At 45.5% G+C, this 24,921-nt stretch overlaps 1 protein-coding gene across 2 annotated transcripts in view; it reads right to left on the bottom strand.

Annotated features, from left to right (window-relative positions):
* RABL6 (RAB, member RAS oncogene family like 6) overlaps positions 1–24,921 on the bottom strand; it is a 108,229-nt gene that overhangs the window by 26,487 nt on the left and 56,821 nt on the right. For both annotated transcript variants that reach the window (XM_026658494.2, XM_026658493.2), the window contains 3 exons: positions 23,924–24,027; positions 3,692–4,053; positions 806–962 (listed from right to left, as the gene is read on the bottom strand). In XM_026658494.2, the coding sequence (XP_026514279.1) occupies positions 806–962; positions 3,692–4,053; positions 23,924–24,027 (623 nt within the window). The remainder of the gene's footprint in view (positions 1–805; positions 963–3,691; positions 4,054–23,923; positions 24,028–24,921) is intronic.

Genomic DNA, 24,921 nt, shown 5'->3' with positions numbered 1-24,921 from the left:
CCCTATTTGCAATACACACTGTCAAGCGAGAATCTCAGTTGAAGTCGTACAGTGATGCAACCTTTCAGTTTTGGAGGCACGATCAAAGCCAGAAAAAAAAAATAGGCTAAACTGGTGGCACCACAGCTTTCTGGCATTCAAAGGGTATCAGGAAGAACAATGCTTTGGCAATGACAAACTCATCCTGCTAATGCAGTAAATGGGATTCTTCAAGCATCTGCTGCCAGGGCAATTTACAGAAGAGCAGCAGCCAGAGCTAACAGAGGACAATAGTAGGAGAGGCTAGAAAGCAATCAGGGAGAAGTGGGGGGAGGGGATTTGGAAATTATATAATTCACTCTCAGCCACTGCTTCCATCATCTGCTCTGGACGACAGTAAATTCCTGTGTGAAGTTCAAGGTAGTGGTTCTAAGTGGCTTTGGGACCTAGCTAATGGGAGAGAGACCCACCCTCTCTTCCTGTGAGCGATACTATAATTCTGGCTAGCAGACGTGCTCGAGTTGGCAGCCTCTCCAATTTAACAGGGATAGTGTTGCTGGCAGGGCAGGCCGCAAGCCGTTTGATTTCTTGGGTGTTCAGGAAAGGAAGAGAAAGTGTCTGAGGTGAGGCTACCATTACTGGGATACACACACACCCTTGGGGGGTTGCACTGTGTAGCACACTGTGTGTATTAAGCCCATAAGGGCCTAGAGCTAAAGGAAAATGCTGAGGAGTCACAAAGTTCCCTCAGTCACCCAGACTGCACTTCCAAATGCGATTTCTATCCCGCGCCTCTTCCCCCACCCCCAGTTCCTTTCTTCCTTACCTGTCACTCTCATTGTGGTCCTTAGTCCTAGTTAACCCCTTGTCTCTCTGAGAGATCGTATCTTCCAGAAAGCTGTGGTCCAGGCTGTCATCGGGAATAAAGTCCTCCACACTCTGCACTTTTGCAGGGACTTCACTGGGGGGAATAGTAGCAGCATCTGTAGATGGAACAGTGATCAGGTAACACACAACAGAACAGTTTGGCATAAATGATGCCCAGCTGGTGTGGCAGAGAATTTACTCCCCTAAGCATCTCAAACCCAATGCTTCTCTAGCATGTGGAGGGCCACTTGTGTGTGCAGACATGTAGCTAACAGCTACAACAGTCTTGGACATTTGCTGTGTAGCAGAAGGAATGCAACAGGCCATTTAGATCAAACCACTGCTTCGCAAGAAGGTAGCCGTGAGTTGCCTTTTGCCTACTGCTGGTTTAGCATGTACCAAGCTCAACTTATCTTTTCCTCCGTAAAACTCACCTATGCCACTATAACCTACAGAGTGCTGCCAGCTAATAACAGGGGTTGTGATTGCAGCCAGGACTGGCTTTTTACACCTATGAACTGTGCACAAAGCTAGTCCACGTTAAAACTTCCTGTTACTATTCCCTTGTCTTTCACCTGGCTTTTTCACACATATGTGATCGTGTCATATAAACTGTAAACCTTTCGGGGCAAGGACTGTCACTTATTCTAGCTTTGAGGCCTCCAACAGGTCAATGCCCCTAGGTGTTACATAAAATAAAAGTTGCTTTAATAGGTCTTTTTTGTAGAGCATTCTTTACTCTTCTCCTAGGTTAATCTTCATCCCAGATTCTTAAGAATCACAAAGAAAAGCAGTTCTCAAACAGACATAGGAAAACATGAAAAGTGTGACTATTTGCACTTTTGTTTGCAGCATCCTTTAAGATGAACAATGACTTTTCCCTGATTGCTCTAGTGCAAGTTTTCCTAACAGAGCAGCACCTAACATGGCTTTTTGTTCACTTCCTTGCTTGGGTAACAGCATCATCAACATCAGGGAATAACTTTTTTTTTTTTTTTTTTTTTAATTACTGCTGCAGAATTTGTATGTGTGGCTCAAACTTTCTTTTGCAGATCTTATAAAAACACACTGGCTTTCTGAAAGTTACTCTGACAAAGCAATGGATAGAAGAAAGGTTATCGCACTGGGGTTGGACTGTGTCCATTTTTCTTAGTGAAGCCATTGCCTCTCTGCATTCAGTTCTACGTGATTTTGTTTCCAGTGTAAATTGTGACACAGACTGGCCACATCTTGACGTTCATTTGCATTTTCACTTTTTTGTTTCTTTGGACAGAGCATAAAGAGACCTGCAGATCAGGAGTTTCCAACTTTCCTCCCTTTTCCCTATGTCCTGCTTCCAGGGAACTGGCCCAGGTAAGAAGAGTTATAAAACTGCAATTGGTGGGTTTTGTCACAACTGATCATAGATCCAGGAGATAGGACATCATGTAGAGAAGAGGTGGGCAAACTACGGCCCGTGGGACCGTCCTGCCCAGCCCCTGAGCTCCCATCCGGGGAGGCTAGCCCCCAGCCTCTCCCCTGCTGTCCCATCCCCCCACAGCAACGTGGCTGGCTCCGCCCGGGCGGCGGGGCTGTGAGCTTCTGCCACTCTGAGCGGCATGGTAAGGGGGCAGGAGTAGGGGGTCGCGAGGGGCAGTTAGGGGACAGGGAGCAGGGGGCAGTTGGATGGGGTGGAGGTTCGGGGGGGTGGGCAGTCAGGGGACGGAGACCGGGGGGTTGGATAGGCGTGGGAGTCCCGGGGGATCTGTCAGGAGGCGGGGGTGTGGATAGGGGGCAGGGCAGTCAGGGGACAGGGAGCAGGGGGAGTTGAATAGGGGGTGGGGTCCCAGGGGGGCGGGGACTCTGGGAAGGGGGCGGTCCGGGGACAAGGAGCAGGGGGGTTTGATGGGTCGGGAGTTCTGAGGGGGGTAGTCAGGGGGCGGATGGGGGCAGGGGCCAGGCTGTCTGGGGAGGCACAGTCTTCCCTACCCGGCCCTCCATACAGTTTTGCAACCCCGATGTGGCCCTCAGGCCAAAAAGTTTGCCCACCCCTGATGTGGAAAATTAAAACTGAACTTGAGTGTGCATTTTGAGCACCTCCCCTTTCTGTGGGTGTCTTGATAGCTTTCTGAACTCCTTAGAGTGACAGTTTGAAGGAGGAGGTTATTTAGCAAAGGGTGACTCATACCCGTCATGCTAATAATCGCTAGGCAGGGGCAGCTCCAGTCAGCTTTGTAAGTAAAGTGAATGTGATGGGCAAATTAAGGTCTAGCTCAGTAGATGAAAGTAATGAACAGCCCTGGATGCCTCTGCACTGGTTCCCTCCTGCACCCCACACCCCAACTCCCTGCCCTGAGCCCCTGCCACACCCCACATCCCTTCTGCACCCCCTGGGGGCAGGGAGGGGGCGGAGTTGGGATGGGGATTTCAGGGAAGGGGTTGGAATGGGGGCAGGGAAGGGGTGGGAAGAGGCAGGGCCTCATGGAAGGGGTGGAGTGGGGGCGGGGCCAAGGGCGGCGGGGGGAGATGTCAGTAAATGCAGCTCTCGGGCCAATGTACTAGTCCTCATGTGACCCTCGTGGTCATTTGAGTTTGAGACCCCTGGGCTAGCATGAGCACTGCTGGAGGTACAAGGCAAATCAAGCAAGGCAGCTGGAAGAAAAGAACGAAGCAACTGCACTACTCTTTGGATTTATACTGAACAAATATATGCCTTGCACTGCTAAGACACGAGGGCTGCCTCCAACAGGGATCAGGAGGGGTACAGCAAAGAAATAGGGACAGCAGGGAAGTGCAGTATTGTAAGTATGCCCATGCACCTACTACCAGACAGCAAAATCCAGATTCTCTCTGCATCAGCACCTACCTGGCGGGGGAGGAGACGTCTCTGGTGCCGGAGAAGTTCCAAAGAGGCGGGAGATAATGCTGCGCTTTTGCAGTGGGACTACAACAGGCATTGTTGGGGAGGCTGTAGCTGGGGACGATGTGTGTGGTAGCTGAGCCTCTAGTGGAGGCACTGGTGACAAGGAGGATGGAGGCTCAGGGGACGTTGTGTTGGCAGGCGGCTGCTGAGGTGGTGGTGGTGGCTGGGGGGTACCAGGACTGGAACTATCTGACGTGCAGCTGGGAGGTACGATGGGTGACTGGGAGCCAGAGGAAGGACTCTGTCCATTAGTTGCCATTGGGGACGCGTGTCCTCGACTTCGGGCTTCCATCATTTCAAGGAAGCTGCAGGAAAGAATGGATTGCAGACATAAGGACTGGAACAGCACACTCCATGGAACCTCTCATTAACAACACTGTTTCTCTGGCTGCAGCCCAGGACTAGGAGCCAGGAGAACAGGGTTCGAGGCCCAGTGCTGCCAATGACTTCCTGGGCAACCTTAGACAAGTCACTTCACCTCTCTGAGCCTAGCTCACCCCAAATGCAAACCTAGCACACAATGGGGACCCAAGATTAATCAGTGTTTGAGAAAGTGCAATGAGCTCCTTGGACGGAAGGCACCAAGATACGCAAAGGGTTAGTATCTACAGGTCATCATTCCATGTTTGTACAGTAAGTTCTCTGGCACAAGTTTCCGGGAGGAAGCCCTATACAGCAACTCAACAGTCACGTCACTCTCAGACAGTGGTTCCCAACCTTTTCTCTGCTGCAGCACACCTTGATACCTTTAATTATTTGAGGCACACCCCATATTATCTTCAGATGAGCTCAGGAATATTCATGAGCCAATCCAGAACAAGGCTAGTAGGGTTAAAATCAAAACCACTATGGTGGCTAACGTTAGATCGCAATCTGTCTTTTGTGCCAGAATTGTCAACAGTGGAAAGTAACATTAAAGCTAAATCTAAGAACTCTGGACAAAAGCATGCGCAGTGGAGAAAGTGACACGCACTTGAGAATATTATTTTGGGATGACGAGCAATTAATAATTAATCATTTCTTCTCAGTCCCAAAATAGTCTTCCCAAGAGTGTGTAACTTTCTTTGCTGTTTTTAAATGCAACATAATTAAGTTCCACTCACAGTATCGCCAAACTCAAGAGATCAAAAAATAAATGAGTTAGAACCCAACACATCTGGAGATTGTAAATAACCACATGTTTTGGGGGCCAAAGAGATGATATTGTTTTTTCAGTCTGTCTAACAATTGGTGAACTGCTCCTGCCCCTCCCCAGAGAGAGTGTTAGTGCTGCCCATGTTCCCAAATATATTGGGTACAAGGATTTTGGCCCCTGCTGCAGGAGTTCTCACCCCCACATCTACCCATCCCCCACCCAGCAATGAATCCTGCCCCCCAACTTCCAAATCAATCCTGTGCCTCTAGTATCCAAATCAGTTCTCCAGCCCCCATCAGTTCTGTACTCACTCTCCCCCAGTCCAGCCCCCATCTCACCCCAATTCTGCCCCACCCCCAGTTCTGCCTCCCCAGCTCCCCTACCTCACAAATAGCCCCCTAGCCCCCAGTTCAGCTCCTCCAACCTCACCTCTGCTTCTCCTGAAGGAGAAGAGGAAAGTGACCAGGAACCATAGATTCACCAAGGGCAAGTCATGCCTGACCAACCTGATTGCCTTCTATGATGAGATAACTGGCTCGGTGGATATGGGGAAAGCAGGGAGCCCTGGCCAGAGGCACCATTTATGGAGAACAAGGGGGGCACCTCCCTCCCCCAACTTTCACACTGGAGGTCTGCTTGTGGTGCACACCCCAGCCCCAGACAGAGCTCTTACCTGCAGCGCCAAACAGGCAGGTCCCCTCCTCCAGGAGCAGGGTTTCTATAGCTGTGACTCCCATGGTCAATTTCCTCCGCTGTGCTAGGGCCTTTCGGGGTGGGGCAGTCCAGGAAGGGGTCAGTCAGGCAGGGAGGGGGAAGTACAGGGTCCCCAGTGATGGTGGTGGGGGAACAGAGGGAGCACAGGGCCCCCCAGTGGCAGGGGGAGGGGGGGGAAGGTTGTTGGAGCCTGAGGGTCCAGTGGGGTGGGAAAGGGAAGTCAATCTCCAGGGGAAAGGAGAGGTGAGGGCATAAGGCTGTGCCCTCAGGGAGGGGGAACAGTCCCTGTGGCAAGGGTAGTGAAGGAGGGGGAGCTGAAGAAGAGTGGGAAGCTAGAAGCAGCTAAGTGGGTCTTGTGGTATCTTTGTCCTGAGAGAAGCTGGGAGCACCTTCACCTCCCCCTGGGAAGAGACTGGGGACAGAGCCCACTAAGCTAATGTAGTCTCTGAACTGACAATCGGCTCTGTACCTTCCTCCCCATCTCTCCTACTAGTGTAATTTATACCTTGATCCTGCAATGAGAATCCATGTGGGCACAGGGGTCTGCCTACCTACAGTTCACGCCTTCGGCAGGTCTGTAATGTGAAAAGTGCACTGACACGCTTTGGGTGCATCATCTTTTGTAGGAAGAACTAAGAATTTTAACTACAGTTTTGTTTGATAGTAATTAAAATAAGCAATTTAAAATGACATTCTACTTTACTTTTATTTTGCTGTTTGGTCTTTTATAATGTAATTTTAATGAAAATCCAGGATTATAACTGAAATGCAGGGTATTGGTTACCAACTATTTGTAATTTAACTTTCATGTGTTTCGGAAATGCTGAATAATTATTGTGACTTTTTTCTGTACTGTAGTTTAAATGAATTATTACTCAAAGTTCTGTATCAATATGCCTAGTACGGAATCTGTCAAAAAACATTTCTTGAATCTTTGTTGTTGTCTGTATTGTTACAGACATACTTGCTGACAAGGTATTTTGAAATAAATTATCAAAATAATTGAAACTGGCATGATCATATTGTGTTATTTTGACAAAAATATACAGAATTTTAAAATACTGTGAGCAGAATTTTTCATTTTTTGGCACGGAATTCCCCCAGGAGTAAAGATCAGTGATTCTGGGGAAAGCTTGAAGACTAGTGTTGGGGCTGCGTCAGAGGCAAAGGCTGGGATAATGCCAGCTCTGCACTCTTTTACAGCCTCGGACAATGAGAGTCTCTGGAATGGTTAAGCAGCGCACATCTGGTCTGCAAAAGCACCTGGAACACCAATAAAGCACTATGAGCAACAGCAATGAAAACATCTGAGAGCCAACAGGTGACTGGCTGCACACACCTCAGGAAAGTTGGAAGCTTCCATGAAACAATTAGACTACTGTTGTACTACTGGAGGATCTAAGATGTTACAAGCATCATATAGAGCAGGGGTTCTCACAACAAAATTTTTGGCGGCCTCAGAGTGCGGCCACCAACTCTTGCTGGGGGTTGCTCTCACAATTTTTCCTAAAATACGTAATTAACTTCAGGAAAAACAAATAAATATGCACATATACGTGCCCAAATCATTGTAATTTATTTATGTAGGATTTTTTTTGCAGACTCAATATTAAAAATAATGTACAGTTGTCTATTTTTTACTGGACCTAAACAGAATAGAAACACAAATAAGGTGCTTTGCATGTTCTTGTCTTTTCTTCTTTGTTTCTTTTGCTTTTTTTTAAGACTTGCTAGAAAGTACGTCTGTTGTGAAAAGTGATATTAACAAACATACAAATATCACTTTTCACAGCAGACTTAATTTGTCCCCAGGCTTGCCGGGACTGAGTAAGCCCTGGATGGGGAGGTGGGTACAGAGACAATGGGGGCACTGGGGGAGGCAGCGAGGGCCATGGTGATGGAGGAAGGGGGTGAGACTGGGGCCAGAGCCCGCCACCGCGCGGCCAGGGAACGGAGGCTGAAGCCTGCCGCCCACCACTCAAGGGCTGAACCCCGACCCCACCGACCCCGGGAAGGTGAGGAACTCACTGGCTGCTTGCTCCTCCAGCTTTTGTGTCTCCAGAGGGGGGCAGGGCCCAACCACGACTGAAAGCTCCCCCTCATCACAGCCCAGGCAGCTGTGGCCACAAGAAAAGCCTCTTGTGGCCACATGCAGCCACGCTGGCCGCATTTGAGAAACGCTGAAGAGAAACTAGAGAGTCATTTCAGGATCCAGAAGATTAGAATCAATTAGAACTTTAAAAAGATGAGATGCCAGAGGAAGAATAGGACACTGTTTATGTTACTTGAGTATTTGAAGCCCTATTTGTATTTTGTACTGTCAAAGCTGCCCATTTTGGAATTAGTCGGCTTCATTCTGGGCAGGAGGCCAACTCCAGAGGGATACCAGAGAGGAGGGATTGAAATTACCATCTGTTTCTGCTGCATGAACACAAGAATTTTAAAAGCAGCAGAGAAAGTGAGATGGCATTAAATATAATGAGACTCACTTTTGTTGGTACCCTAACTATAAAGGGGATCGACTCAAGTGCAAGGTTATGTTTCATATATACATATATGTTCATATATATAGGCTGAAGTCTTTCCACTGTACAAAGGGTATATGCATAAGAAGATACGGTCAGTTATTTTCAGCGCACAGATGTGAAACACACTGTATGAACAAAGTTAATGGGACTTGTCCTCCTCGCTCACTTAGGTGCTACTGAATATCCCACCCTATGAACTTAAGCTTATGAACTGAATGGTGCCTGGTCCTCCCCAGTCCCACTTGGCACAGGTGCTCCCATCCAAAAGCAAGTGTGAAGCTGAGATCCATGCAGTGCTTGAAAGCTGGGCAGGGTCCCACATTAGTCTTACAAGCACTGCACAGACTGGTTGTGCTGAGCTTTCAAGTTGTGTCATCAGCCCCCAGGATCTGAGACGTGCAGTATATCCTTGGGACAATGACATGGGTTTGTCTGGGGAGAAGAGTGGCAACAGGAAGGTCAATATGCGCAGAAGGTCTTTCCTGTCATCATGCTGGTCAGAAAAAGCTCTCCATGCCGGAGTTCTGATGTTGACAACTTTCCATACCAGAGTGTAGCACTAGACTGTCAACACCAGCTTCCAGAGTGGAGACACCCAACAAGGCATTTCTTTTCCTTACTTTTAAGAAACTACACTACGAACGATTGTGTCTCTACAGCTTTATACGTGCTCTTTGTAGATGTGTAAACCTGTCTGTTTCAGAGCTACAGGGAGCCAAAAAACCCATCACTCCTCTTTTGTTTTGCTTGCAACATCACCACAACACTCTTGCCTCTCTTCTCACTCATGAGTAAAGCAGCCATCCTGAAATTATGCTCATAAAACCCTAATATCAAAACTATTCAAAACTGAAGTAAAGACAAGACATCTTAGAGGGAATACAAACTAGGATTTGAAGTACATTTGCTCTATTTGAGATTTGACTTTGGCAGGGGAGAGCTCCTCTCTAGTACATATCATCCTTGTGCTCCTTCCTGTGTTCCTTTTCTGTATTTCAATCCTTCCATTCTGGCCTGGATAAAAATGTCCATACTGTCCAACAAAAAGCTGGCCCTGACTAATTCACTGTGAGTTAGACCTGATCAGAAGAGGGGGCTTTTCTGCAACTTTAAAGAGGAATGGGCTCTGCAGGGAACAGAAATGCAACAGGAGTCGCCAACAGAGCAAGCAAAAAGTAGAAGAGAAAGGCCTATTAACAGCCTGCTCCTAAACCTCCAGGATTTGTGTTTATTTACAACTGAATAGGAGAACACAGTCTGAGGTCTTTCTGCTCTTTGGCTCTAACAGTGTGATCTGTTTTTCAAACAGATTTTTCATGTGAGAAGTGCTTTTTTTAATTGTTAAAAAGGAGAATCATATTAATATGCAATGTAGCATGAATCCTATGACAACACTCTACAGTCTCATCATTTAGCTTATTTGCATTAAGATTCTTTACTTTAAATTGAATGCAGGGCTGCTGAAAGGCACTGGATTGAGATCTCAGAGACCCCTCCACTCCGGGCACCCAATTCCTATTGACTGCAAGTTAGCTGGGAGTTTGGTGCCTGTCTTTGGGTACGTCTACACTTACCGGAGGGTCCGGCGGCAGGCAATCGATGTTCTGGGATCGATCCCGGAAGTGCTCGCCGTCGATGCCGGTACTCCAGCTCGCCGAGAGGAGTACGCGGCATCGACGGGGGAGCCTTCTTGCTGCGTCTGGACCCGCGGTAAGTTCGGACTAAGGAACTTCGAATTCAGCTACGTTATTAACGTAGCTGAATTTGCGTACCTTAGTCCGAAGTGGGGGGGGGGGTAGTGTGGACCAGGCCTTTGACGATATCCCCCAAGTGTCTGAAGTTCTCCAGTTTATCCATAGAACAGGTACAGCAAAGGCAATGGCCCCTCCTATATACATCAACCCTGACTGACCGTATCAGCATCAAGGTATTGGAGGGGAGTTCAGCCACCAGGTCAGCTGTGATTTTTTTTTTTAAATGCAGATCTGTCCACCACTAGGAACTGGACTGAGACCCCTCACTCCTCTGCCCCCCAAGTTTCACACATGCCACCAATAATCTCATGGTAATAACTTTTGATTCATACCAACCTGGATCAAGAAATACGAAGATTTATTTTTGGGGCGAGGGCGGAGGGAGTTACATTACGTTCCCAATGGGCAACAGCCAACTTAATCAGCTTATGTAGTTTAGAGAATTTACTTTGGGTTGCTGTTAAAGATGATCTAGGAATGGACAAATGTTTCCCTACAGAACTTTGAGACTGGCACTCAGCAGCATACTCTTAGCAAAATTCTGAGCTACAGTCTATGCATAAGGAAAGGAAAGGACAGGACTCCCTCAATCATGAGCAGAGCTACTAGCACTGAGAGCGTGTGTCTATGAAAATAAAATGAGAATGCCTCATTAAGAGATTGCTGGGGCCTTATCTACAGGCTTCACTTCATCTTGTGCCCTCTACGGAAGACAGCCCTTGGCTGAATGGGTTAACCCAAGTGTATGGATCACAGCTACATAGCAGTTTTGATACGTACGCAGAGGGATAACTCCATCTAATGGGAACCTTGGAAACAGGTCCTTAATTGTAGAAGTCTTTGCAAGAATTTTAGGAAATTTTAATCTGAAGTTCAACTGCTGAGGATACATTCTGAAATAAAGTCTTTTTTTCAAAGCCTGGTTAACAGACTGCTCAAGTACTCTTAAACACTAGAAGTATGCAGGGTGTGTATGTAGGTGTGTGTTCACTCCCTGTCAGCTATCTTTTCCCCAAAAGAGCTGACTATGGTTTGTCAAAGGGGGACATGTTAAGACCAAGCAATGGTTTGTTTGTTTTTTTGTTTGTTTTTTGCAAAACACTGAGATCTGATCTTTTTCTTGTGGCCTTTCACCACAAACATAGCTTTTTCCAGTGTTGGGCATGTGATATGGCCCAGTCTGTAGCCCTAACAAGATCTTTCACGGTTCTTGGTTCCTCCAGAGGCCAGCAGAATAACAGATGTTCCATGGTTTGTGTTTCACTGCAGTCATGTGTATGGGTCATTGGAATAGCCTGCACTTCCACATATTGACTTTTGACCTGCCAACTCTTGTTCGAAGGTGATTTAAACACCTTGACCAATCCTTTTCTGTGCTTGCGGGAAGGCATTCAGCAACATCAATGTACTCTGATGTCCTTCTCGAGTATTTCCAGCCATGTGCGTCACACTTCCAGTCATGCACCTGTCAGTGATTTTCTAAGTGGTTCTGTTGTAGCTAGGAAACTTTTTCTCAATTTCAGGCAGCTAACTCCTGCAGTGTGATCATGTAGCAGATGTTTGGTATCTTTGATCCATCACAATTGTTCATTTTGCTCGTGACCGCTCTCCTAATACCTAGTGGAGCAATTCCAGCAAACACAAAGGCTGTTCAGGTTTGTTGGTTTTAGGACATCCAGTGATGTAGCAGCAGCTGTCATTCAGCACAGAGTTCAGCTTCTTTGCATGACCTAATCTGTCCCACAGCAGATGTGTATTTGGCTGTCAAATAACAAAATGAAAGTGCGGTGCCTGTCAGTGTTGCTGACTTGTTGAATTTGCAAGCTTCTTAGGTATGATGTTCTAGGTGCTAATTTTGCCTTTTCTCTTCTCCATGTATGCCTTGAAAGAAAGTGCGGCACGTGAGCGGATTTTCAGTGGCACTCACACTGCCCCGGCCACCAGTCCGGGGGGCACTGCATTTTAATTTAATTTTAAAATGAAGCTTCTTAAACATTTAAAAAACCTTATTTACTTTATGTACAAAAATAATTTAGTTATATATTATAGACTTATAGAAAGAGACCTTCTAAAAACATTAAAATGTATTACTGGCACGTGAAACCTTAAATTAGAGTGAATAAATGACCACTTCTGAAAGGTTGCCGAGCCCTTCTGAAAGGTTGCTGACCCCTGGTCTAGCATCACTCCAAGGTAGACAGGATTCTAGCAGTGGGCAAGCAATACCCCATTCCAGATGAGTTGTCTTCATGATTCGAATGATAGAAAAAGACTCACTTGCATTTTGGCTGGGTTGGTGAACAATTAGTTCTTGCTGTAATAGACTGAGAGCCCCGAGAGTGCCAATGTTAACATAGCTTCGATCTTTTTAATTTTTTAATTTTTTTTATTTTAAGAATATCAGGGTTGGAAGGGACCTCAGGAGGCCATCTAGTCCAACCCCCTGCTCAAAGCAGGACTAATCCCCACACAGATTTTTACCCCAGTTCCCTAAATGGCCCCCTCAAGGATTGAACTCACAACCCTGGGTTTAGCAGGCCAATGCTCAAACCACTGAGCTATCCCTGAGAGGGATCTTTGGCTTGGGTAGCGATGCATAGCAAAAATGGGGGGGGGGGGGAGAATGTAAATAAATCAGGAGCAGGAAGCCTGCTAAACAACCAGTGCGGCCACTGGACGATCGAGATGCTAAAGGAGCACTCAAGGATGATCAGGCCATTGTAGAGAAAGTAAATGAATTCTTTGCATCACTCTTCACGACTGAGGATGCGAGGGAGATTCCCAAACCCGAGCCATTCTTTTTATGTGACAGATCTGAGGAATTGTCCCAGATTGAGGTGTCAGAGGAGGTTTTGGAACTGATAAATTAAACAGTAGTAAGTCACCAGTACCAGATGGTATTCACCCAAGAATTCTGAAGGAACTCAAATGTGAAATTGCAGAACTACCACCTGGGGTTTGTAATCTATCATTTAAATCAACCTCTGTACCAAATGACTGGAGGATAGCTAATGTGACGCCAATTTTTAAAAAGGGCTCCAGAGGTGATCCTGACTTCAGTACCGGGCAAACTGGCTGAAACTATAGTAAAGAACAAAATTGTCAGACACATAGATGAACATAATTTGTTGTGGAAGAGTCAACACATCTTTTGTATAGGGAAATCATGCCTCACCAATCTACTAGAATTCTTTGAGGTGGTCAACAAGCATATGGACAAGGAGGATCCAGTGGATATAGTGTACTTTTATTTTCAGAAAGCCTTTGACAAGGTCCCTCACCAAACACTCTTAAACAAAATAATCTGTTATGGGATAGGAGGGAAGGATCCTCTCATAGATCAGTAACTGATTAAAAGATAAGAAACAAAGGGTATGAATAAATGGTCAGTTTTCAGAATGGAGAGAGGTAAATAGTGGTGTTCCCCATGGGTCTGTACTAGGACCAGTACTATTCAACATATTCAAACGATCTGAAAAAAAGGGGTAAACAGTGAGGTGGCAAAATTTGCAGATGTTACAAAACTACTCAAGATAGTTAAGTCCAAAGCAGACTGCGAAGAGCTACAAAGTGATCTCACAAAACTGGGTGACTAGGCAACAAAATGGCAGATGAAATTCAATGTTGATAAATACAAAGTAATGCACATTGGAAAACCAAATCCCAACTATATGTATAAAACGATGGAGTGTAATTTACCTGTTACCACTCAAGAAAGATCATGGAGTCATTGTGGATAGGTCTCTGAAAACATCCACTCAATGTGCAGCAGCAGTAAAGTGAACAGAATGTTGGGAATCATTAAGAAAGGGACAGCCAAGACATAAAATATCATATTGCCTTTAGATAAATCCATGGTACACCCACACCTTGAATACTGCGTGCAGATATGGTTGCCCCATCTCAAAAAAAGATATATTGGAATCAGAAAAGGCACAGAAAAGGGCAAAAAAATTGATTAGGGGGATGGAACCACTTCTGTATAAGGAGAGATTAGTAAGATTGGGACTTTTCAGCTGGACTAAAGGGGGGGAAATGATAGATGTCTATAAAATCAGTCCCTGGAAAAATCATGAGGCAGGTCCTCAAGGAATCAATTCTGAAGCACTTAGAGGAGAGGAAAGTGATCAGGAACAGTCAGCATGGATTCACCAAGGGCAAGTCATGCCTGACTAACATAATTGCCTTCTATGAGGAGATAACTGGGTCTGTAGATGACGGGAAAGCAGTGGATGTGTTATTCCTTGACTTTAGCAAAGCTTTTGATATGGACTCCCACAATATTCTTGCCAGCAAGTTAAAGTATGGGCTGGATGAATGGACTATAAGGTGGATAGAAAGCTGGCTAGATCGTCAGGCTCAACGGGTAGTCATCAATGGCTGCATGTCTAGTTGGCAGCCGGTTTCAAGCGGAGTGCCCCAAGGGTCGGTCCTGGGGCCGGTTTTGTTCAATATCTTCATTAATGATCTAGAGGATGGCGTGGACTGCACCCTCAGCAAGTTTGCAGATGACACTAAACTGGGAGTAGTGGTAGATACGCTGGAGGGTAGGGATAGGATATAGAGGGACCTAGATAAATTAGAAGATTGGGCCAAAAGAAACCTGATGAGGTTCAACAAGGACAAGTGCAGAGTCCTACACTTAGGACGGAAGAATCCCATTCACTGTTACAGACTAGGGACCGAATGGCTAGGAAGCAGTTCTGCAGAAAAGGACCTAGGGGTTACAGTGGACGAGAAGCTGGATATGAGTCAACAGTGTGCCCTTGTTACCAAGAAGGCTAACGACATTTTGGGCTGTGTAAGTAGGGGCATTGCCAGCAGATCGAGGGACATGATCATTCCCCTCTATTCGACATTGGTGAGGGCTAATCTGGAGTACTGTGTCCAGTTTTGGGCCCCACACTACAAGAAGGATGAGGAAAAATTGGAAAGAGTCCAGCAGAGGGCAACAAAAATGATTAGGGGTCTGGAGCACGTCTTATGAGGAGAGGCTGAGGGAACTGGGATTGTTTAGTCTGCAGAAGAGAAGAATGAGGGGGAATTTGATAGCTGCTTTCAACTACCTGAAAGGGGGTTCCAAAGAGGATGGATCTAGACTCTTCTCAGTGGTACCAGATGACAGAACAAGGAGTAATGGTCTCAAGTTTCAGTGGGGGAGGTTTAGGTTGGATATTAGGAAAAACTTTTTCACTAGGAGGGTGGTGAAGCACTGGAATGGGTTACCTAGGGAGGTGGTGGAATCTCCTTCCTTAGAGGTTTTTAAGGTCAGGCTTGACAAAGCCCTGGCTGGGATGATTTAGTTGGGAATTGGTCCTGCTTTGAGCAGGGGGTTGGACTAGATGACTTCCTGATGTCCCTTCCAACCCTGATATTTTACGAATCATGATGGGTGTGGAAAAAGTAAATAAGAAAGTGTTATTTACTCCTTCTCTTAACACAAGAACTAGGGGTCACCAAATGAAATTAATAGGCAACAGGTTTAAAACAAATGCACAGTCAACCTGTGGAACTCTTTGCCAGAGGATGTTGTGAAGGCCAAGATCATAACAGGGTTCAAAAGAGAACTAGATAAATTCATGGAGGATAGGTCCATCAATGGCTATTAGCCAGGATGGGCAGGGATGGTGTCCCTATCCTTTGTTTGCCAGAAGCTGGGAATGGGGGACAGGGATGGATCACTTGATTTCCTGTTCTGTTCATTCTCTGGGGCACCTGGCATTGGCCACTGTCGGAAGACAGGATACTGGAGTAGATGGACCTTTGGTCTGACCCAGTATAGCCATTCTTCTGTTGACATAGAGAAAACCTCTTATGCTGAAATCGATCAGTTGATCATTCGTGTAGATACTGAATGGTATTGGCGAGAGTGCACTCCCTTGCAGTTGGCCATTTCTCTGTTGCCACCATCAGATCTACCTCCCGCATAGTTCGATGTAAAAACATCAGTTCTCTAATAGCGATTGTATCAGCTCTGTGGGGTGGTGATCTTTTATCATGTTGAATGTTTTAGTGAGAAGCCTTCAGTGATTCACTGTGTCATGCAACTGATAGAGCGACAAACACTGGACCCGTTACCGTACCCTTTTCAACTCTATCTTTGATGTATTGAATGATGTTCAGCAGCACTTGACTGGTGCCTGACATGCCAAGGCAGAATCCATCTTGCTCTGGGATTAGGTGCTTTTCAGTGCGTGGTGAGAGGTGTTTTAAGATAAAATGTTCACCCAGTTTGTAGAGGTGACATAGTAGAAATATAGGCCTGAATTTCTTTGGCTTCACTGAGTCCTTCCCCAGCTTCCAAAGTGCCATAACACGTTTGTTGCCAGATCTTGGGTACTTTGTGGCTGAGCACGTGTTAAATAACTTCAGTAACCAGGTCTTTGTTGCTGGTATGCAGTGTTTGATTTGCCCAGTGAGAATGTCATCAAGTCTGGTGGCTTTGTCATTTTTGAGGGTGTTAATTCTGGAGGTTAATTCAATCACTGTGTACTGTGCCCCAAAATTATGAATCTCCTGGTCTCCATCTACTGATGAAAAGTGCTATATAAAAGAGCTAGGAATTATTATTATAGTCCCCATAACTTTGTGTTGGGAGGAGAAGGGGGTTACCACAAAAATCACCCTAAGAATTCCATAGATGGAGTATTTGTATTTATCACCAGAGAAGCTAACTCTATACAGGCCTAATTCAAGCCATTTGGATTTTCCCCTCTCTTTTAAAATTAAATTCTGTTCCCTGTGAGAACAGCTGGGTGAATGCAGCATAAAAGTAGTCAAGCATTACTTTAATACCAACCTCAGATTTGATGGGATGGTGTTTGCAACCCCTCTTTGCTTTCTGCAAATGCTCATATGAGCAAACTCTTCACGGAAAGAGAAATGGGATGTGAAATTTCTTCCGAATATGTTTCTGATTGCCATCTTGAAAGTTTTTGATGTTTGAGTCATCCATTGAGGAAGCAGACATTCCATGTTTCTTAGCTGGCTAATCACAACGCAAATAGCAAATTCTCAATGTCTCAGAAAATAGTCCACAAGCACCCCATAGGCTGAAATATGGGTAGATAAATTGAATAATTCAAAATTAACAGATTCAGAATACAGGTTTCAGAGGGGTAGCTGTGTTAGTCTGTATCAGCAAAAACGAGGAGTCCTTGTGGCACCTTAGAGACTAACTAATTTATTTGGACATAAGCTTTCGTGGGCTAAAACCCACTTCATTGGATGCATGGAGTGGAAAATACAGTAGGCAGGTATAAATACACAGCACATGAAAAGATGGGAGTAGCCTTACCAAGTGGGGGGTCAGTGCTAACGAGCCAATACAATTAAGGTGGAAGTGGCCTATTCTCAACAGTTGACAAGAAGGGGTGAATATCAAGGGAGGGAAAATAACTTTTGTAGTGCTAATGAGGCCAATGCAACCAAGGTGGCCCATTTCAAACAGTTGACAAGAAGATGTGAGTAGCAGCAGAGGGAAATTAGTTTTTGTAGTGACCCAGCCACTCCCAGTCTTTATTCAGGCCTAATTTGATGGTGTCCAGTTTGCAAATTAATTCCAGTTCTGCAGTTTCGCATTGGAGTCTGTTTTTGAAGTTTTGTTGTTGAAGAATTGCCACTTTTAAGTCTGTTATTGAGTGTCCGGGGAGGTTGAAGTGTTCTCCTACTGGTTTTTGAATGTTATAATTCTTCATGTCTGATTTGTGTCCATTTATTCTTTCGCGTAGAGACTGTCCAGTTTGGCCAATAGGGGTATTGCTGGCACATGATGGCATATCGTCTTTTCAAGGATAATTTAGGAACAGAAAAAGTGGCCAGACCCAACCCTGATAGTACTGGGAAGTGTAAAGTCAGGACGCAATCAAGGGGTGGAGTGGTGGGGAGTAGGTGTAACAACAGACAGAAAAGAGACTAAGAACAGGACAGAAGGAGACATGCAAATCCATATTTATCAGGTAAGTCAAAGCCATTCGTTGTCTAGGGCAGTGGTTCTCAACCAGGGGTCCGGGGCCTCCTGGGGGGCCACAAGCAGGTTTCAGGGGGCCCACCAAGCAGGGCCAGCATTAGACTTGCTGGGACCCAGTGCAGAAAGCTGAAGACCCACCACCTGGGGCTGAAAACCAGGGCCCTGAGCCCTGTCACCCGGGGCTGAAGCCAAAGCCAAAGCCTAAGCAACTTAGCTTCGTGGGATCCCCTGTGGTGTGTGGCCCTGGGCAATTGCCCTGCTTGCTACCCCCAATGCTTTCCCTGGCTTTTATATGCAAAAAGACAATTGCTGTGGCAGAGGTGGGCCGTGGAGTTTTTATAGCATGTTAGGGGATGGCCTCAGAAAGAAAAAGGTTGAGAACTCCTAGTCTAGGGGATAAACTACATAAGCTGAATATGTCTGTTGTGTGCCACCTTGTGTTTTCTTTGCTAACTGCACTTTGGAGCAATAGCTGCATCACTGTCATGAGCAGGGCTCATTTGTTTTGTCCCCAGTCACGTCAAGTACATCAATACAAACAGACAAAAATTGGTTACTTAGTGCTGTTTGGGCCCACGTGCACTTCAAAAGAGAAACTTTCAGTTTTCTTGATCCCGTAGCTTTTACCCACCACATGGGGGATAAAAAAATCAACTGGGATGTGGCCATTTAAGAGACTTCACCAAACACTGCTCCCCCTGCAGCTGATATGCTGATTGACTCTTTAGAGACAATGACACCTATGCACCCACAGCATCTATACTGTGGAAGTAGAACGGTGAAAGGAAGTCAACTCAGTGCTATACAATTGCGCAGATACATTAACAGTAACATAACCCCTGCATCAATTTCAATATGTGGCAGCATCTCTCAACAAACAGCGTTAGTCATGCCAATTTCAATAGCCAGCCAATTTCACTGTCAGCTTTCAGCTTAAAGAACCTTGTAGAAATTCATGCACCTACTGCATTCAAGTTAGCAGCATGATATGTCACCATCTGCCAAGGGTCAGCTGCACTGTGCCATCTCTGTTTATTTTAACAAGCCAGCCATGGACAATACACCAAGAGTCACTTTTAACAAAACAGATTAGTGGAAATGTGCCAAACGTGATAATCCCACAGCAAGAGGAGATCTACTGAATGAGATTCTGTAAGGATCCCTAGGAGCCACATCATTGAGCAGTACTGACCAGTTCAGTTTTCCCACCTTACAAATGCATATGTTCACATGCAGGGGAAGTTAGGAACTATACACAGCAAAAATTAGCTATTCTTGAAAGAATTTTATTATAAAATGATTTAGAATGGAGCACAATCTGATTGGCCAAGAGTCCTTACCATGCAAAACTGGTCATATTTATCTGATAGAGAACTCAGGATAAATTACTCCAGCTCCCGATACTGTAGAGAGAGTAAGCAGCTCCTGAGAGCATGTTAACAGAAATCAGCCTGTGGGGCTCCATGCAGTCGTTTTAGGAGAAGTTTATGTCCCTAGGTTTGAAGGTACTGGGGCTCTTCCTGTACCACCACCACATGGACCACTGATGCAACAAGAGATTTAGCACCAGGGCTCTCAGTGTCCCAGCTAGAGCACAGAGAAAGCCCAGACAAATCCAAAAATATTGCTGCACTTTTATTAGTGGGGAAGAAGCATTCAGGCAAGGGCTGCCATGTTGTTTGCACTTTGGGATCGGTGGCTCAGCATCTCTAACCAGCAGCAATCAGGGACATTTTCAAAACCCTGATTTAAAAGAAAGAGCATTTTCCCAAAGCAAAGGGTGCTGGGCTAAATCCTGCTTCCAGCACATAGGTGAAAATCTAGAGTACCTGAAGTCATAGAATCATAGAAGATTAGGGTTCATAGACTCATAGACTTTAAGGTCAGAAGGGACCATTGTGGTCATCTAGTCTGACCTCCCGCATGATGCAGGCCACAAAAGGGAAATTGGGTGGGTCAGCTTATCTCAGCTGTTGAAGTCTCCAGATCGTGATTTAAAGACTTCAAGTCGCAGAGAATCCTCCAGCTTGTGACCCCTGCCCTATGCTGCGGAGGAAGGCAAAAAACCTCCAGGGCCTCTGCCAATCTACCCTGGAGGAAAATTCCTTCCCGACCCCAAATATGGCGATCAGTAGAACCCCGAGCATACAGGCAAGATTCTCCAGCCGGACCCACATTTTACCAGCGATGGCACGTTATTGCCTAATTGACTAAAATCACGTTATCCCATCAAACCATTCCCTCCATAAATTTATCTAGCCTAATCTTGAAGCCAGAGAGGTCTTTCGCCCCCACCGTTTCCCTCGGAAGGCTGTTACAGAATTTCACCCCTCTGACGGTTGGAAGGGACCTCAGGAGGTCATCTAGTCCAACCCCCAGTTCAAAGCAGGACCAACCCCCAACTAAATCATCCCAGCCAGGGCTTTGTCAAGCCAGGCCTTAAAAACCTCTAAGGATGGAGATTCGACCACCTCCTTAGGGAACCAATTCCAGTGCTTCACCACCCTCCTAATGAAATAGTGTTTCCTAATATCCAACCTAGACTTCTCCCACTGCAACTTGAGACCATTGCTCCTTGTTCTGTCATTTGCCACCACTGAGAACAGCCGAGCTCCATCCTCTTTGGAACCCTCCTTCAGGTAGTTGAAGGCTGCTATCAAATCACCCCTCACTTGTCTCTTCTGCAGACTAAACAAGCCCAGTTCCCTCAGCCTCTCCTCATAAGTCATGTGCCCCAGCCCCCTGATCATTTTCGTTGTCCTCCGCTGGACTCTCTCCAATTTGTCCACATCCCTTCTGTAGTGTGGGGCCCAAAACTGGACACAGTACTCCAGATGTGGCCTCACCAATGCCGAATAGAGGGGAATAATCACTTCCCTTGATCTGCTGGCAATGCTCCTACTAATGCAGCTCAATATGTCGTTAGCCTTCTTAGCAACAAGGGCACACTGCTGACTCATATCCAGCTTCCCATCCACTGTAATCTCCAGGTCCTTTTCTGCAGAACTGCTGCTTAGCCAGTTGGTTCCCAGCCTGTAGCGGTGCATGGGATTCTTTCGTCCTAAGTGCAGGACTCGGCACTTGTCCTTGTTGAACCTCATCAGATTTCTTTTGGCCCAATCCTCCAGTTTGTCTAGGTCACTCCGGACCCTATCCCTACCCTCCAGTGTCTCTTCCTCTCCCCCCACCTTAGTGTCATCTGCAATCCATCCCATCATCCAAATCTTTAATAAAGATGCTGAACAAAACTGGCCCCAGGACCAACCCCTGGGGTACTCCGTTTGATACCAGCTGCCAACTAGACATTGAGCCGTTGATCACCACCCATTGATCCCGACAATCTAGCCAGCTCTCTCTCCACCTTATAGTCCATTCATCCAATCCATACTTTTTTAACTTGTTAGCAAGAATACTGTGGGAGACCATATCAAAAGCTTTGCTAAAGTCAGGATATATCACGTCCACTGCTTTCCCCATATCCACAGAGCCAGTTATCTCCTCATAGAAGGCAATCAGGTTGGTCCAGGCATTACTTGCCCTTGGTGAATCCATGTTGACTGTTCCCGAGCACCTCCAAGTGCTTCAAAATGGTTTCCTTGAGAACCTGCTCCTTGATTTTTCCAGGGACTGAGGTGAGGCTGTAGTTCCCCGGGTTCTCCTCCTTCCCTTTTTTAAAGATGGGCACTATATTTGCTCTTTTCCAATTGTTCGGTACCTATCCCGATCACCACGAGTTTTCAAAGATAATGGCCAATGGGTTTGCAATCACATCAGCCAATTCCCTCAGCATCTTTGGATGCATTAGATCTGGACCCATGGACTTGTGCATGCCCAGCTTTTCTAAATAGTCCTTAACCTGTTCTTTCACCACTGAGGGCTGCTCACCTCCTCCCCATACTGCGCTGACTAGGACAGCAGTGTGGGAGCTGACCTTCTCTGTGAAGACCGAGGCAAAAAAAAAAAAAAAAAAAAAAAGCTTTAAATTCTTCAGCTTTTTCCACATCATCTGTCGCTAGGTTGCCTCCCCCATTCATTAAGGCTCCTACACTTTCCCTGACCTTTTTCTTGTTGCTAACATACCTGTAGAAACCCTTCTTGTTACCCTTCACTGGGTAACTGGGGTTACTCTGGATTTATACCCATATCAATGAGGGCAGAGTTTGGCTAGCTACATATAAAATTTGATTATTTACTTGCTAATCCAGAATCATAGTAAGAGCTGAGGGGTGAAAACATTATCTAGTATCTGTTTTTATTCACATAAGGAACTACCAAAAAAACCCTGCTGGGCAGTCCCAATTATTGGGTAAAACATTTCAAAGTCACGTTAAGTATAATTACACAGGCAAGGGTAGTCAGTCAGTCACCTGCAGCGTGGGCCCTTCTTGGCTGTTGAGAGGCAGCACTGTCTCATCAGCACGGCACCCCATACCACCCGAGTGCAGTTATTCTACCTGGCCAGGCAGCATTACTGATTACAAACGTTCAAGATACCGAGCAAAGAAAGAACCTCTGTATTTTCAGTGGCTGCCAACTGTTTGGAAAAGGGAATGGTAAAGGTGTTGATACACAGACTGAGTGGTTGTCTAGATTCATGGAGTTTCTGCAAGTGTCTGTGGCTTCTACTGAAGTGTTTTTTCAACTTCCTACCACAAGAGATTAGAAGATTGTAAACAAAACTGGCAGCTCTTTGGAGCAAGGATCATCTTTTTGTTCTGTCTGTACAGCACCCAATACAATGGGAACCTGGTCTGTGGCCAAGGCTTTTAGGTGCTACCACAACACAAATAATTAATAATAATCTTCAGTGAAAGGCAATATCCCTACAGCTCCTGTTGCCATGACACCAGAGTACTCTCTCTGGCCCTGGAAGCACACCAGTTCTAAAATACAGCAGGATGCTTGCTCCCTCTAGACGGACACCAGGCATGGACAGAGTACACAGACCCAAAAAATCACAGGGAAGGAACTGGTAGCGCAGACACCACAAATAAGTCCTTTGAGCATGGACAATACTATAGCTTCTGCCCAGAAGAAAACAATATTTGTGGTGGCTAAGTGGGTCTCATTCAGCATCACTGGTTTTTCCTATAGCGATAGGAATGCAGTATTTGGGAAATAATACTGTTTTATATGTATATGGTTGCCTTTTAGTTAAGTGACTCAAGGTGCTTTACGAACAAAAACAAAAAACACTGACCAAGGTTATGGAACTTAAAGCTTGATTCTATTTTGAAAAGGAACTGTAAAATGGCATGGTGGAGGGTAGTTATGGTTTCCATGATTACCAAATAAATCTGCTTGTTTTACAAGAGATTTTTTCTGACTACCAGTGCTTCAAATTCATTCCAGAACCTGAAAGCCAAGCTGTGTTCTGTCTGGCTTGCACATTACCACAATAAATACCCTGCAATTGGAAGTTTTGAACACAACTGTTGATACATCCAAGTTTGAACAGAATCCAACTCATGCCCCAGAGCTGTACTGGCTCTACAAGGCTAACAGGAGTAGAAACTCACTCCAAGCAGGGAATTAAGTGGATATGACACTGAATACACAGGACGCACACTCTGAAATAGGATCACATTTTAATAAGCTTCTAGAACTTCTGAAGAGATCAACAAAAAATATCCTAGTGTCTCAAAGACTAAATGAGAGCAAAAGTGATTAGCCAGAAGACACGTACAACAAGACTACAGCCAAAAGAATGTGACCCTGTTTCCCTGCTGAAGCACTAGAGTGCACTAGAGAGCATTCCCTTCCACCATTAGAGGCTGTGACATACTCCTCTATAATCCTTGTAGCATGTGCCTCATTAGCGCTCTGCCATTTCATTGTACCCAGCTCCACCTCCATTTCTCTCCCCTCCCATAAGTCACATGTCTGAAGGGAATCCAAAGAACAAACTTTGCATTGGAGAATCTCCTATTTTACATGAGAAATGAAATATCCAAACCAATACTAAATGATATCCATTGGACCTCCCATGGTTGATGTAAAGTGTAGTGCTGCCCAACAGACAAGAGTTACATAGATTCCAGCAAAAAGGTTAGAAAGGAGGGCTCAAGGACATACATTTCGTAGTTTTGGTCCTCTGTCTCCTGCTGCACTGAGAGCTCTTCCAACGTTGCGTCAATATCTAGCTGATTCGTCTCCAGCTGCCGTAGCAATGTCTCCCTCTGAAGAAAGGAAAATAAAAGAAGTCTGAGCAGAAAAGGTCACTGTATGAGTTATCTGGGAGCTTGCCAGTACAGCGAGATCTTGTATCAGCACTAATGTCATCACTCTACCCACCATCATGAATTAAACAGCAGCTAGGGCCCCCGGCAAGGCGTTCAACTTAAATAAAGGAATACAATGGAAAGCAGAGGGGCAGAAACAAGGTGTTCATTCTGAAAGTCAGCATCCTCTGTTGCAAGGATGAGTGTGTGTCACGAACAGCGCTGTGCGTAGGGAAGTGCTGTTCACAAAGAAGCACTGTAATAGGCTACAGAGCAGTAATATAAGAATTTCAAATAAAGGATTGCTTATAAGTCCCTTTGTGAAAGAATATACAAAATTATGCACCTCCGTGATATCACTACTTTGCACCAACACTGTTTGTAGATTCTCTGGATACAAGAACGCTCCATTATCACCATGAGGCAGTGTTCAGCTGGTGCAGTGAGTGAGTCACACATTTGCTTTCTAATGGGACTTAAGTTAGTCATCCAGCTGGATGAATATAAAAGAACGATGCTCCTATTAGTGTACAGATGCACTGTACTGACACCAAGGAATTCATTTGCCTTTACAGCAGACATAATGGCTGCTTAAGAGAAGGCTCATTTCTAAGCCATCCCAGCACCTATCTACCTGGCCTTTCTTCTTTATAGTCAGGGCCCTAGGTATTCTGCAGCCAAGCAATTTGCCACAGAACTGTGATTTAGAATCAAACCTCGGATTTTAGAAAGCTATGTTTCTAGTCAACATGGTTGTGAAAATAACCCTGTAGGCACAAATTGAACGTAAACCAGTGTGGCCAACTCTTGAAATTTTAATTAGGAGAGTCACAATATTTGATGTTTTATTTA

This window comes from Terrapene carolina, unplaced genomic scaffold (assembly GCF_002925995.2).
Source record: "Terrapene carolina triunguis isolate 2854851 unplaced genomic scaffold, T_m_triunguis-2.0 Scaffold449, whole genome shotgun sequence".
NCBI lineage: Eukaryota > Metazoa > Chordata > Testudines > Emydidae > Terrapene > Terrapene triunguis.
Note: the sequence above shows the minus strand (reverse complement) of the source record. Positions and strands in the feature narration are given on the sequence as shown.